We start from the raw sequence: 12,107 nt of genomic DNA on the forward strand, positions 1-12,107 counted from the left end.
CCGTGTCCCCTGGGAGTTGCATTTCGTTCTCCGCTCCCTGTTCCATCAGACACATAAACAGGCTTAATTGGTAGCAGTGTCAAGGTTGAGCCACACACCTTACTAGTAAAGGAACTAGAAGAAAATCATTCTATTAGTCTCATAAGCTTCTCTCCAAATCCTAACTCTTTATAGAATTTAACAGTGGATACGGGCACCATAACAAAGACTATCTCAAACTCACCAGTGATCACAACTTCATCCACAACTAAAGCTAGGGTCACAAATGCAATAACAACGACAACCACTTCAACCCCGACCAAGGCTATGGTCACAAATACACAAATGTTACATTTTAAATGTGTCAAATTTGACAAGTTTGCTTTCAACTAAGGCTCAAATGAATACCCAGTGGATACTCAGGATGTGTTGAGGGGGTGGAGAGAGATGAGGGAGCGGCAGACACTGGAGACACCTGTTTCCAAAGCACACAGATTTCTTGTCTCTCATCTGTTGAGGAAATGTCTGTACAACGCAGCATGGTTTTAGCATGATTCTCAAACAAAATCCTATCGCCACAAAATGCATCACAGTGTCTCTGTCTGGCTGGCTGTATTCACCGTTGGTTTTGTTCGTGGACATAATACTCACTCTAAAGGTAAAGGATGTCTATGTAAACTTTGTTATGTCTGCTTCTTATTCTGTTGACATACTATACTCCTTTTTCAATAGCCTATGTCATTTTACACATTTAAAATCTGTCATTGGTTTATGTTCACAAGATGTCTTATATGCAGTTTTGTCACAAAATGGGAGGTATTATTAATATAATTACAGTAATCTATCCAATTCATTAAGCACTAAGGTGTTTTTAATTTGACGAACAATCCATGTAGTGTTTTGTTTTGCTAATTAGAAGCTCATTTTCAGCTTAGATGAACTGTAAGTACTGATCAAATCATAGCGGTCCCTGAAGAGTGCTGCCCTATATCTGCTACATGTTATCCCCACCTCACCATGAACTGTTCCTGCTGACTACTTTTCAGGATATGAGCTGTCTATGACAGGCTATTACCTCTGTGCTGTGAATCAGACCACAGTCATGAGTTCAGTGTTGTCGTACAAGACGCCGTACACTCAGAGGAGGTCCTGTGGCGGCTGGCTGCCCTGGAGGACCTGTGAGGTGACCCTTTACAGAGTGGCTTACCGCTCTCATCCCATCAGCCTACACAGGGAGGTTATGCAGTGCTGCCCTGGCTATGAACAAGTGGGCAGTTACTGTGCTTTGCGTAAGTAGCCTTCTTCCTGCATCGCAGCTGCTAAAGCAGGTAGTGAGTTGTTAATAACACCAAGGTCATGTAGGTCACATTGGATAAAAGGGTCTGCTACAGACCAAAATGTAATAAAGGCACAATGATTCATCACGTCCCCCAAGGAGGTTATGTTTTCCATGCAAATTTGTCTGTCTCTTTGTCTGTTTGTTTGACTGTGTAGAATTCTGGGGTATCCTTACTGTATTCTGATGTGTTCATATGTTACTTCTGTGTGTAGTATACAACGGGGAGAGGTCCATACCATTGTACATAACTGTGCCTTAGACCTGTGTACCAGCAGGAAGATCATACAGCCCGGTGTTTAGGAACATCCAAGGAACATCAGTGATAACATGGGCCGAGGGAGACAGCATGTCGTCCTGTTCGGGCTAGTATCTCCATCTAGCCAGAGCACCTGCCACGTTGGCATGATTTACGTTTGCATGTTTTAGTATAACAGGCTTTGTCTTAGGTTTTGACTCTGAGACGGATCGAGGAAGCGACTCGAGGAGCATCTTCTGTCGGGAAGCTCAGTAGCCGCTTCTAATTACAACCACAACTGTTAGACTCTGCACAGTTTTACTGTTCGAGACTTAGCCTGTGTTCTGTTATCCATTATTGTACCATCTACAATAATCATCTAATCGCCGATCCTGATCCAGCCGTCAAGCTTTATTGACCATCTCTAATACAGACATTAAAACTAAAACACAACGCAACAACCAGAGAATCCAACAACTGTCTGTTTGTAAGCATAATGCCAAAACTACATGAGATGGCTCTGTGAATTTAGTCTCACTTTTGCTATGTTGTGAGATATGGTGATATGAGGTCTGGACTCATGAATATTCTTCTCCAGTATTTAATAGGCTACAGGTCCATATAATCAAAAACAGCACAGCAACACAGAAACCTCTTGGACCTTTCTTTTTGACCTCTTTTTCATTGGAATGAGCCACCTTCTTGCTGTACCAAACAATTACCACCAACATAATCTTATTTTATCTTACATCAACAAAGTGCTGAGGGATATCATACTTGCTTCTAAAGTTGTCCAAAGGCCTCAAAATGGTCCCATAAATAGTATTTGGCTGACACACAAGACTTGGTTTTGACAGCCTGTAAAAGCTTGATTTTTAAACTGATTTCAGCTACCTTTTCTTAACCGATATGTGGTTTGGCCACTCTGCTTTGTTGTCCTGTGCCGCTATTTCTGTTCAAACTGGCTATCGGCCAATACTGGGAATGTCACCTTTTCATCAGACTCTACGCACATGTCAGGTGTGCTCACATCTGCATAATGTCTCTCTGTCGGTTGCTCTTTAGCTCTTAACTGCAGTGCGGAGTTCACTGCCAAACCAGGGTTCTGTCCGGAGGCTTGGCCCAATGGCTCCCACTGTGCATCTCAACCACAGTGTGGCTTGGACACAGACTGCCCCGGTTGGCAGAAGTGCTGCCCCGCTACAGGTGGACGCTACTGTGCTGACCCACAGCCTCCAGGTGCTTACCATGTTTTTTATCGTCAATTAAACCAATTAATTAGATTGTTAATAATGATATTAATTTGACAGTTCGTTAATTAATCAACTAAGTAGTGATTCACAATTGATTGATTGATTGATTGATTCTGTAGTAGTGTATATGGGATATTAGGAATTCTGGGATTAACATTCCTGTAAATCAAGACAAAGTTTTTTGCTCTTAAGCTGAACAAGGATGGGGCTTCAATGCAACTGTAACGGTAAAGATAGACTATCAGGAGATGATTGCGACTGACAAGGGCCTGTTAAACCACATGCGGCTGCTGCACTCTGTGGTGAGTGAGAAACAGAGATAAAGTTTAACTTGATTTTAATCATGTCATTGTGCCACTCTTTTTTTTATCCCCAAAAGCAACTGACATGCATGGTGATTACACAATATAAAGATATCCTATGATTTACCACAATCTATATTTTTTTGCTTGACTTCCCTAAATGACTTGTTTTCTTGACTGTGTGCCCTCTGTGCAGGTGACTGGGGCCTTGAATTACTCTGACATGTCTGTGCGCCATGTTGTCTCATGGTCTGCTGGTCCCCACATCACTTCCTCCTCGCTTCTCATCGGTTCCTCTTGGGCTCTCGTCCTGGCAGACGTCTCCAGGAGGCTTCAGTCTCTGCTCAGACACATAGAGGAGGTGGTGGCTGTGACAGTACAAGGTCAGCACTCTTATCACTCAATACAATACACATTAAGCATATACTGAGAATGCTAGGGATTGCACTTATTATACGTGGCTTCAAGACCATGAATTTGCTAGTTGTTTTGCTAGGACAGCTATTTTTATTGTCCAGCTACACACCAATACAACCACACACACCAAACACATACACACACACACACACACACAAAATGTCTATTTCACTAACACATAAAAACATGCTCTCTTTCTCTTTCTCTCTCTCCAGCACACTCCCTTTTTCCCTGTCACTAATTGACATGTGTTCTCTCTGGGCAGATATGGATGATTGTGGCCATAGGGAGCTGAGTAAGTGTCCTCCCCACTCAGTCTGCATCAACACGGTGGGCTCGTACATGTGCAGCTCCGCCAACCACAGCAAAAGCACAACCACTGAGCCACCTTCTCCCACGACAGCAGGCACTGTAATCACTTCAACCCTGACCAAAGCTACGGGCACCATAACAAAGACTATCTCAAACTCACCAGTGATCACAACCTTATCCACAACTAATGCTAGGGTCACAAATGCAGTAGCAACGGCAACCACTTCAACCCCAACCAAGGGTATGGTCACAAATACACAAATGTCTCCGGATCTTACAACGACCTCTCAGCCCATCCAGGTCATCTCTCACTCGGTGTCCATCACTGTGGTGTGCAACGCAGGCTACATGTCTGTGTGGGTGGCACGGGACTTCCTAAGTGGCAAGCACATGTCGGCCGAGTCGCTGTACCTGGGCCTGCCAGAGTGTGGAGTCAACGGAGGCAACGACAGCCATGTGGAGCTGGTGGCAGCATGGAATGAATGTGACACAGTACTGATGAGTGTAAGACCCATGACCAGCTACTGTATACGTATGTGTGTTTGTGTGGAGTATGGAGTACAGCATACAGTTAATTTTACAATTAATTGTTTTTTTACAATGTATTTTTTATTTTTTCATAAATATAACATCATAAATGACATTCCGTATAACATTCATCTATAAAGCTTATATGTAAAACATATTGTCTAATAATCTAGGACATGTTTGGTATTAATACTCAAATAATGTAGGATATTATTTTAGAATTATGTCCTCTCTAAGGGCTTGCTATCATGTTTACAGCAACAATTTATAAATGCATGAACAAAAAAGTAAAACTGCATGAGCATTGCAGTTTTCTACCAAGCTGGTCCTACCAAGCTGGTCCTACCAAGCTGGTCCCTTCTTTACTTCCCCTTTACAGAACAGCACTCATAACACGGCAGAGGTGACGCTCTATAACGACATGAGCAGCCACACCTGGCCCGACGGCTCTGTGAGCATGCCCAGTGCGCGGCTCCAGGTGCCCATCCTGTGCAGCACCGTCATGTCCACGGGACTCCCACCCCTGGTGACCATGGGTACACACAACTTTGTGGTTGTGTTGGTGTGTCAATCTCTATTCAGTAGCGATGATGGTCTTGTGTGGTTGATGGTTGAATGTATTGTTTGAATCGCAGGCCAAGATGAATCCACCAGCCTCAGTAACCCCTGGTCAGGGTCTTCCTCTTCTACTCTTCCACAGATGCCCCCTACTCCTAGTGTTACATCTGAGCCACCCCACAACTTCCCATGCAGTAAGAAGCCTGGTCTTTTCCCAATGTTTACACAATTTCACACATTTGTAAACATAGCTTAACACATGAATAAGTAGTATTCTATTATTATTGTAATAGAAACCTGCCACAGAGTGGTGGAATGTGGTGGACTGGATGACTTCTCACATTCTTAACTCTCAGTTTATATTCTCTTCTATTCCCTACTTTTCTATCCTGTACCTTTTATTATTTTTAGATGTGCCTGAGATCGTCAGCATCAAAGCTCTCAACATCACAAGCTCCTCATTTAGAGTCTCCTGGACGACAGCACCTCCAGGTCCTGTTACCTTCCAAGTGATGGTTCTCCAGGGTTCGGGTGAGCTGAGTAGCTGGCAGACAGCAGAAACAGAAATTGAGGAGAAGCAGCTGCTGGCAGGGGTCCTCTACAGAGTCTGTGTCATCCCTTATGCCTGTGGAGTTCAGGGAACCATGGTAGAGATTCGAGTTAAAACAGGCAAGGCATATTTTATCTTTTGGTTTCTACTTTTATCGGTTTTAACAGTCTGACCACTGAAGATCAGAACCAGTTACCCATTTTCCAGATACACATATTCAGTATTCAAGTATTGTTAATATGTATGTTTGTTTCTTGTTGTTTAGGCATTCATTTGAGTCATTTGACAAAAAAGTTAATGTTGTGTATTGTATCAGTATTATTAGTATTGAGAGTAACTATTGGTACTAACTATATCTCTCATCCTTGCAAATTGTGTATGTTGATACAGACTCCTGAAATGAAAAATTGTGTTATGTCTGCCAACAGATGCACAGGCCCTTCAGGCTGTAGCCCGTCTGACTAACGTGCTGTTCACTGAGTCCCTCCTGGATTCAGAGAGCCCTGATTATAAGAATCTCTCTCAGAGCATTCAAGCTGAGGTAAAATGAGATCCTGCCTGAGTCAATTACCACATTATTTATTTTACTGTTATTGTCACTCAACCATTTGTTTAAACATTTATATTTTTAAGGTCTAAATATTCAATGTATTTTAAAGTTGATTAATTACAGAGTACTGTGATAGATGTGTTGACAATTCAAAATGATCGTATTATCTGTTAAATGGCTTGAATACCTTAAATAAATAATGTAAAGTGGTGTAACATGTTTATAAAATACCCATTTTGACCATGAGCAAATGTTTCCCGCAGATCCTGCAATCCCTCCCTTCAGATATCCAGGCCCTGGTGGAGTCTGGGAAGGTTCGAGTCATCATCACTGGCTTCTCGCAGGGCAGCGTGGTGGTGAACTTCTCCATTGTGTTTGTGCCCAGTGAGGACCAGGACATCGTAGGGCTGTCACACTCCCTCATGGCCTCTCTGCAGAAAAGCTCCAAATATGCTGTAGATAGTAACAGCACCTCCATACAAGGTAGGCCCACTGCTGCATCTCCTGGCTTGGAGCCAGAGTGCTCAGATGTCGCTGATATACTTAATTTTTGGGGCAGTCCCTATCAAGGCGTGTGGTATTTAGGCTGTTCCTGGTTTCTCATTTTCAGATTTGAATGAGTGTGTCAGCGGAGATGTTGACTGTTCCACTGAGGCACAGTGTGTCAACACCATGGGGGGCTATAACTGTGTCTGCAATGATGGGTTTGAAGACACTAACCCCAGCTGGCCAGGACGATCCTGCATAGGTGCAGTATTGTCTTAATTTACTTTACCATAATTACACACACACACACACACACACACACACACACACACACACACACAAACACACACACGATTCTGGCACCATATACCGGTAGGCCTATATAAAAATGCTTGACTGAAATAGAGTATCATCTTCTGAGTTGTAAGGGAAATATTTTCACTCTATGTGAGGCATGAGACATCTCATTAATTGTATTCAGTAGCTGTCACTTCTATGCCTTAACAGGATGATGCTAATACTGACCCGGTTGCCTATTTGCTATTTACATTAAAAAATGATAAAAGTTTCATAAAACATACGTTTATATAATTCTTTTCTCTAGCACTGAGTGCAAGCTCATCTGTGCCGAGTCTCCCTCCACCCATCACCACCACACAGAGCGTGTATACAACAAGCCTAAGCACTGACAACTCAGACTCTGAGACTGCACCTATCACCACCATGATCATCACCACGCCCACCACTCAAGGGCCTATTACTCCACCGGAGCCTGTGGCCAGTACATCTAATGACAAGCAGATGACCTCTTCTTCAGGGATAGCTACTACTCCCTATATATCAGCCACAGCAACAACAAAAGCAACAGACAACACCACCACCACACGTTCAGTGATGTTCACAACCATACCACTGACCTCAACTTCTTCAACTACAACAAACTCACTTGTGACCACAACCACTTCAAACACATCTAAGGCAACAGTCGCCTCTGTACCATCAACCTTCACCACTTTAACTACAACAAAGACTATCTCAATCTCACCAGTGATCTCAACCTCATCCACGACTAATGCTAGAGTCACAAATGCAGTAGCAACGACAATCACTTCAACCCCGACCAAGGCTATGGTCACAAGTACAATAATGTCTCCGGATCTTACAACGACCATCCAGGTCATCTCTCAATCGGTGACCATCACTGTGGTGTGCAACGCAGGCTACATGTCTGTGTGGGTGGCACGGGACTTCCTAAGTGGCAAGCACATGTCGGCCGAGTCGCTGTACCTGGGCCTGCCAGAGTGTGGAGTCAACGGAGGCAACGACAGCCATGTGGAGCTGGTGGCAGCATGGAATGAATGTGCCACAGTACTCCGGAGCGTAAGACCCATGATCAGCTACTTTATATAATATGTTTATCAGGAGGCACCATTTTAAATACGGTCACTCAAAGTACAGTACGGTATACAGTAGGCTGTATAAATATATACAGTATATATGTTTATATGTTTGTGTGTGTGTGTGTGTGTGTGTGTGTGTGTGTGTGTGTGTGTGTGTGTGTGTGTGTAGGTAAACAGCATGCATGACAGCATGAAAATGTCCTAGAGTAATAAGCTATGTTGTGGAGGATATATGCATAGGGCTGACTGGGACTGGAGAGGTGTCCTGCATACCATTTATCCATAAAGCTTATGTTTATGTAAATGATTTAGTCTGTTAATCCATCACATGGATGGTAGTAATACCCAAATGGTGCATAATATGAGTTTGTTATGATGCTCATAATGATGTAAAGAAGCTTATCTCTATATTCACAGGTTATTGGTAGGAACATTCTATCTATCTATCTATCTATCTATCTATCTATCTATCTATCTATCTATCTATCTATCTATCCATTAACTAGCTTTGAATAATCCACTGTACTGTAGCTGGTCCTGACTCCCTCCCTTCTTTGCTTCCCTTTTACAGAACAGCACTCATAACACGGCAGAGGTGACGCTCTATAACGACATGAGCAGCCACACCTGGCCCGACGGCTCTGTGAGCATGCCCAGTGCGCGGCTCCAGGTGCCCATCCTGTGCAGCTACATCAACAGCATTGTGATCTCTGCGGGATACTCCCCACACGAGTAAGGCACAACACGATCACGCCCACGGGAGCCATTGCCATGGAGACCTGGTTTACATCATTCACAAACACTCAGCTCTTGCTCCATGCTGTGTGACTGACTGAGGGCAAATTCTAGCATGAATCATTTTGCAAATGGAGTTTATTCCTAGTGCCTACTAACATATAAAATATGAAAATATTAGGAAAAATAGGAAGAAGAAATCACAAGCTCGGCTAGCATTCTATAAAGACCCATTTAAGTTTGTTAAGTCTTTATTCGTAATGCAGAAGAGTGGTAGTCTTTTGGAACCTAAGCAGAAGCTTGAGGAGTATTTAGAGGGAGCGCACAAAGATAGGGAGAGGTTCAGAGAGAACGCACTTCCTGCGGATATCCCACCTATTGGTGAATTAAGTAGCCAATGCGACGATAGTCCACCAAGGTGGAAAGAGGTGCAAGAAGTAATAAAACGTGGAAGGGCCTCTTCAGCCCCGGGACCTAATGGAGTGCCCTACCGGTTGTATAAGAGTGCACCAGATGTTTTAAGATTTCTATGGCAATTAATGAAGATAGTTTGGAAAAAGCAGAGTATTCCCAAGGCTTGGCGGAGGGCTGGGGGAATATTTATTCCCAAATAAAAGGACGCAGTGGAGATTAATCAATTTAGGCCAATTAGTCTACTGAATGTTGAAGGGAAGGTTTTCTTCAGTGAGATAGGAATCATGGCCGGATGTACCATCTCCCCACTTGCTTTTACAATGGCAATGGAGGTCATCATTAGGGCCTCAAAATGGGTAGTGGGTGGGAAGAAGTTGCAGGGAGGGCCACGCCAATACAAACGTGTGTTTGTGGCCATTTGTTGGCGGATTTGAGGGTAGTGTGCTTTTTAAAGTTAAACTTGAGCAGGGGCTTCTGAATGTGTTTTTACCTTGGATTTTGGCACAAGGGATTTTAACATCTAATCCTGTGTATTAATGTAATATTTTATTCAGTTCATTATTTACAGTACAGTGAAATACAGAAGAGCAGAGGGACACTTATTATGGACCTCATGCTCTTTCCATTTCAATACCTTTTTGTTCTTTAAATTTACGTTATTTGTACTATGTTTATTATGTTTTCTGTAAATAACAGTTCATTTCTAAAGAAAGAAAAAAGTCTTTTTCATGCATGTGTGTGTATGTGTATTAATGTGTGTGTGTGTGTGTGTGTGTGTGTGTGTGTATTAATGTGTGTTCCTATGTATTAATGAAGGTATGACATGATTAAAGACGTGGTGCAGGGGTCGGGCTCCTTCCACGTAAGAGTTCGCCTGCTGAACGGCACCATGCCCCTGCCGGAGAACTACACCCTCTCCCCCGACGAGGAGGTGGTGGTGGAGGTGAGCGTCAACTCCACCCTCCATCAGATCAAGGTCGTCCTCAACAGGTGCTGGGCCACCCCCACCAACAATCCTTCCGGGCCGAAGGAGTATATCTTCCTGGAGAATGGGTACGTGTGTCTGCACTACACGTGTGCACTAAGAGGTCAGACTGCTGTGTCCAGTAATGCTTCACTACACTTCTTTGACCATTATATGATCAGGTAACAAACTGTCTAGAGCAGAGTAACAAATATCCAACAAACCTTTGATGTCATCTTCAGCTTTACTGTTATTATGGTAAACTTCCCTTTGTGTATTTATTTATTTGTGATGCTTTCATTGTAGTTTATCCGTCTATCCATCTGTCCGTCTGCCTGTCCATCTGTGTGTGTGCAGGATTACGCAGAAATGACTAGCCCAATTTTTTATGAAACTTGGTGGAAAGGTGTAGCATGGTCCAAGGACAAACCCATAACTGTTTGGACTCAGATCCAACTCGTGGGCCAACTGTAGCCATTTAGTTTATCTTTCACTACTGCTGTTCCATATGGCATTCATGCCTGGTTTCCCCTCTTGTATTCAATGAAAGAATATGAATTTTGCGTTGTAACATTGTCTTTTTCCTGAATGATATACACAATGTGAGAGGTTATTGTTAGAGATGATGTCTGTATGTGTCTGGTCCGCAGTTGCCCTCTTCCTAAAACCTACACCACAGTACTGCAGAATGGCAACGACAGCAAAGCGCTTCTGGCCATCCAGATCTTCTCACTCGTGGATGTGGACGTCATTTATCTGCACTGCCAGATTCAGATTTGTTTCAAGACTGGAGAGTCGTCGTGCAGGCCTGTATGACTGACTTTATTTTCTGTATGTAAGCAGGTCAGGCATTCTTTGCTGTGCTATGATGCCCTATAGGTAATATCCTCTCTGCTATACAACTTCAGCAGAAGCCTACAGTATAATACAGATATTTGGATGTGCAAGATGTAATCAAGTGGTCCTGCATAAAACAGACCATAATAGAGTAGAGTCAATGCGTGTGACTGATTTCAGTGTGACTGAATAAAAGATTTTCAGTTGAATAGTCACTTAAACGATGCCTCTCCACTGGTTGTTATATGCTAATAAGTGTTATGATGTTTCCTTCACCGGGGACTAACCTGGCAGGACTGTAATGGAATTGGACCACGTGGAGTCTCTCGGCTGTCTAACCTAGTTGGAGCAGAAAAGGCATCCTGTGGACCCTTTCACAGGTTAAACCAGGGTAAGTACTGTGGAATTGGCAGACCAAAACACCCACAGTATAACACCAACTTTCTAGCTGTGTATCTAGAGGTCACACGATCACATGATGAAAGTTATTACCTTATTGTATATTGTGTGTGTTTGTGAAAAATACCTTGAGGAGGTGCAACGGTTATTGTTACTGCTTTGTAAGTGTAAAAGTCAAACTTGGTTAGATTTCTCTCTCTCTCTCTCCCCCTCTCTCTCTCTCTCTCCCTCTCTCTCTCTCCCTCTCTCTCTCTCTCCAGAGGGCACTGTTGTCCAGCGGCGGGACACCCTGCGGGCGGTGGGCTTTAGCCTGCTGGGTGTGGGGCTGTTCCTGTTCCTCCTGGCTGGGGTGGTGGGCTTCATAATCTACAAGAGACGCATTGGCACCTACAACTTCAGCTTCAAGTCCCAGCCCGAAAACTTCACCTATCACGTGTTTGACACCTAGAGGGGTTTCAGTCTGTCTGTTTATTTGTCTCTCTCTGTGTGTGTGTGTGTGTGTGTGTCAGTAATGCACGGTTCGCCCGAAATCGAGCGGTCGCCCGTGGATGACCGCGGTCACCTGCGGTTAAGAGTCATGAAAAAATATTTTAATAATATTCGGGTCATTTTTTTTAAAAAATACTTAAAGTATCACAAGAAGGCTAGCATCAATATTTAACTTGTAATTGCTTTTCAAAGACATCATTGGTTGAAGCATACTTGCCACATAGGTGGAGATGGTAGAGAGAGCTGTAAAGGTAAAGAAGCTGAAGACACGAGAAGTTAAAAAAATAAAGACACTCCTCCAGGAAAAGCGATATATGGGAATATTTGGAAAGATTCTTAAAGAAGATGACAGTAGTGCAA

The 12,107-nt window shown here is 43.3% G+C and overlaps 1 protein-coding gene across 1 annotated transcript; it reads left to right on the forward strand.

The window, feature by feature from the left end:
* The first annotated feature begins 788 nt into the window (after nt 1-788).
* On the forward strand, nt 789-11,863 carry umodl1 (uromodulin-like 1). Its single transcript, XM_042093360.1, has 18 exons — nt 789-795; nt 1,026-1,268; nt 2,619-2,792; nt 2,999-3,108; nt 3,305-3,491; nt 3,791-4,341; nt 4,745-4,901; nt 5,001-5,117; nt 5,335-5,592; nt 5,902-6,014; nt 6,287-6,506; nt 6,634-6,771; nt 7,114-7,889; nt 8,481-8,641; nt 9,875-10,111; nt 10,673-10,832; nt 11,154-11,250; nt 11,519-11,863. Exons 1-18 carry the CDS (start codon nt 789-791, stop codon nt 11,704-11,706), a joined length of 3,894 nt encoding a protein of 1,297 aa, XP_041949294.1. The 3' UTR covers nt 11,707-11,863.
* The last annotated feature ends 244 nt before the right edge of the window (nt 11,864-12,107 follow it).

Source organism: Alosa sapidissima, chromosome 5 (genome assembly GCF_018492685.1).
Source record: "Alosa sapidissima isolate fAloSap1 chromosome 5, fAloSap1.pri, whole genome shotgun sequence".
In the NCBI taxonomy this organism is placed as follows: domain Eukaryota; kingdom Metazoa; phylum Chordata; class Actinopteri; order Clupeiformes; family Clupeidae; genus Alosa; species Alosa sapidissima.

Excerpts from the sequence above, each read along its gene's own strand:
- umodl1 (XM_042093360.1), top strand. Across the intron at positions 4,902-5,000 it reads CCCACCCCTGGTGACCATGG|GCCAAGATGAATCCACCAGC; the intron begins GTACACACAACT and ends TTTGAATCGCAG. Across the intron at positions 11,251-11,518 it reads CTTTCACAGGTTAAACCAGG|AGGGCACTGTTGTCCAGCGG; the intron begins GTAAGTACTGTG and ends CTCTCTCTCCAG.